The sequence below is a fragment of the Nansenia antarctica genome (assembly GCF_963989245.1).
Source record: "Nansenia antarctica genome assembly, chromosome: 19".
Classification (NCBI taxonomy): domain Eukaryota; kingdom Metazoa; phylum Chordata; class Actinopteri; order Argentiniformes; family Microstomatidae; genus Nansenia; species Nansenia antarctica.
In genome coordinates this window covers 20206757-20208272 of record NC_137692.1, presented here as the reverse complement: position 1 = coordinate 20208272, position 1516 = coordinate 20206757, and the positions used below count along the sequence as shown (strand labels likewise).

At 46.6% G+C, this 1516-nt stretch overlaps 1 protein-coding gene across 1 annotated transcript in view; it reads left to right on the top strand.

The window, feature by feature from the left end:
- hnrnpll (heterogeneous nuclear ribonucleoprotein L like) overlaps positions 1–1125 on the top strand; it is a gene marked incomplete at both ends in the record, with an annotated part of 40392 nt that extends 39267 nt beyond the window's left edge. The window contains 2 exons of the mRNA XM_080548854.1: positions 148–246; positions 1070–1125. Of these exons, the coding sequence (XP_080404980.1) occupies positions 148–246; positions 1070–1125 (155 nt within the window). The remainder of the gene's footprint in view (positions 1–147; positions 247–1069) is intronic.
- Positions 1126–1516: the final 391 nt, after the last annotated feature.

The window sequence follows — 1516 nt, the reverse complement described above, 5'->3', positions numbered from 1 at the left end:
CTATACACAAATAAATGGTATTTGATATTTCTAGTTCTAGTATTTTGGCTATGTGAGTATTAAGTAAATAATACTATCTACAGAAGGAGTCAGAGTGTATGGAGGTGTTATCGTACTTGTTTCCCTTATCTCGTCCCTCTCCTTAAGCCTCCTCCAAAACCATCTCCGGGTTGTTAGAGTTTGACTCCAAGACGCACGCGGTCGAGGTGCTGACCGTGCTGAACCACTACCAGATCAGAATACCAAGTGCGTAACCGAATAGTCTTGTTTGTTTTGATCCGAGCGCCAGGATGACTCCAACAACAAACCCTGTGACCATGTGTAGTCACTCATTGTGTGGAGAGAGAGAGAGAGAGAGAGAGAGAGAGAGAGAGAGAGAGAGAGAGAGAGAGAGAGAGAGAGAGAGAGAGAGAGAGATGGTATAAATCAAGTTCAATCTGGATCTTAAGTCACTGGACAGGTGTAAACTAGTCATGGCAGCAGGCCTACATATTTTTTATTGGTCCCCCTAAACCCCCAAACCCCCAAACCCCCTGGCTCTGAGCTTCTCAGTTATTGCTATTAACGGGGGTATGAGTAGCTACCAATAATTCAGTTACTGTTTATGTTGGCCTGCTCAACCTTTCACACTGTCCTTACATCCCCGTGTGCTTACTAAAATAGCAGGAAGGACAAGCGTTGATAAGCGTAGATAGAAAAAGCTGTCACTACTCTCTGTTCCAAAAGCAAGTTTCACGTCATTTTTCCACCGTCTCTGTTGGCAACACAGGCGTTCGTAGTCTGGCCCTGTAAAACCCTGATTAGAGAGGGAGATTAGGTGTGTGTGTGTGTGTGTGTGTGTGTGTGTGCGTGTGTGTGTGTGTGTGTGTGTGTGTGTGTGTGTGTGTGTGTGTGCATGCGTGTGGGTGTGTGTGTGTGTATGTATGGTGTGTGTAAGACAGGAGTCTGTAAACCATCTGCTGAACACCTTTCCTCTTTCCGATGTCCCCAGCACAGCGGCCATGTGTGTGTACTATATTGACTGCATGTGATAATACTTCTAACCCTGTGTGTCTGTGTCTTCATCCAGATGGCTCTAACCCCTACACCCTGAAGCTGTGCTTCTCCACCTCCTCTCACCTCTGAACACCCAGGACCAGGGCACCAGCAGGACTGAACACAGAGCCCACTTAGAGATGGAGAGAGAGAGAGAGAGAGAGAGAGCGAGAGAGAGAGAGAGAGAGAGAGAGAGAGAGAGAGAGAGAGAGGGGGGGGGGCAGAGAGAGAAGCAGAGAGAGAGAGAGAGAGATAGAGAGAGAGAGGTGAAGGTTGATGGAGCTAGGTAGGATAGAATTTTAGGCTTCTGTAACAAAACACAGAGAAAGAAGAGGACACTCACCCTTAACTCATGGTCTCAACCCCCCGGAGAGAAGAACGAGAAGACTGATGAAACCCACAGGTGTGAAACACTGGAGATCACTGAAGACATTTTCTTCTCTTTTTAGTATTTCTTTTGTTGTTGTCGTCTACATTGTTG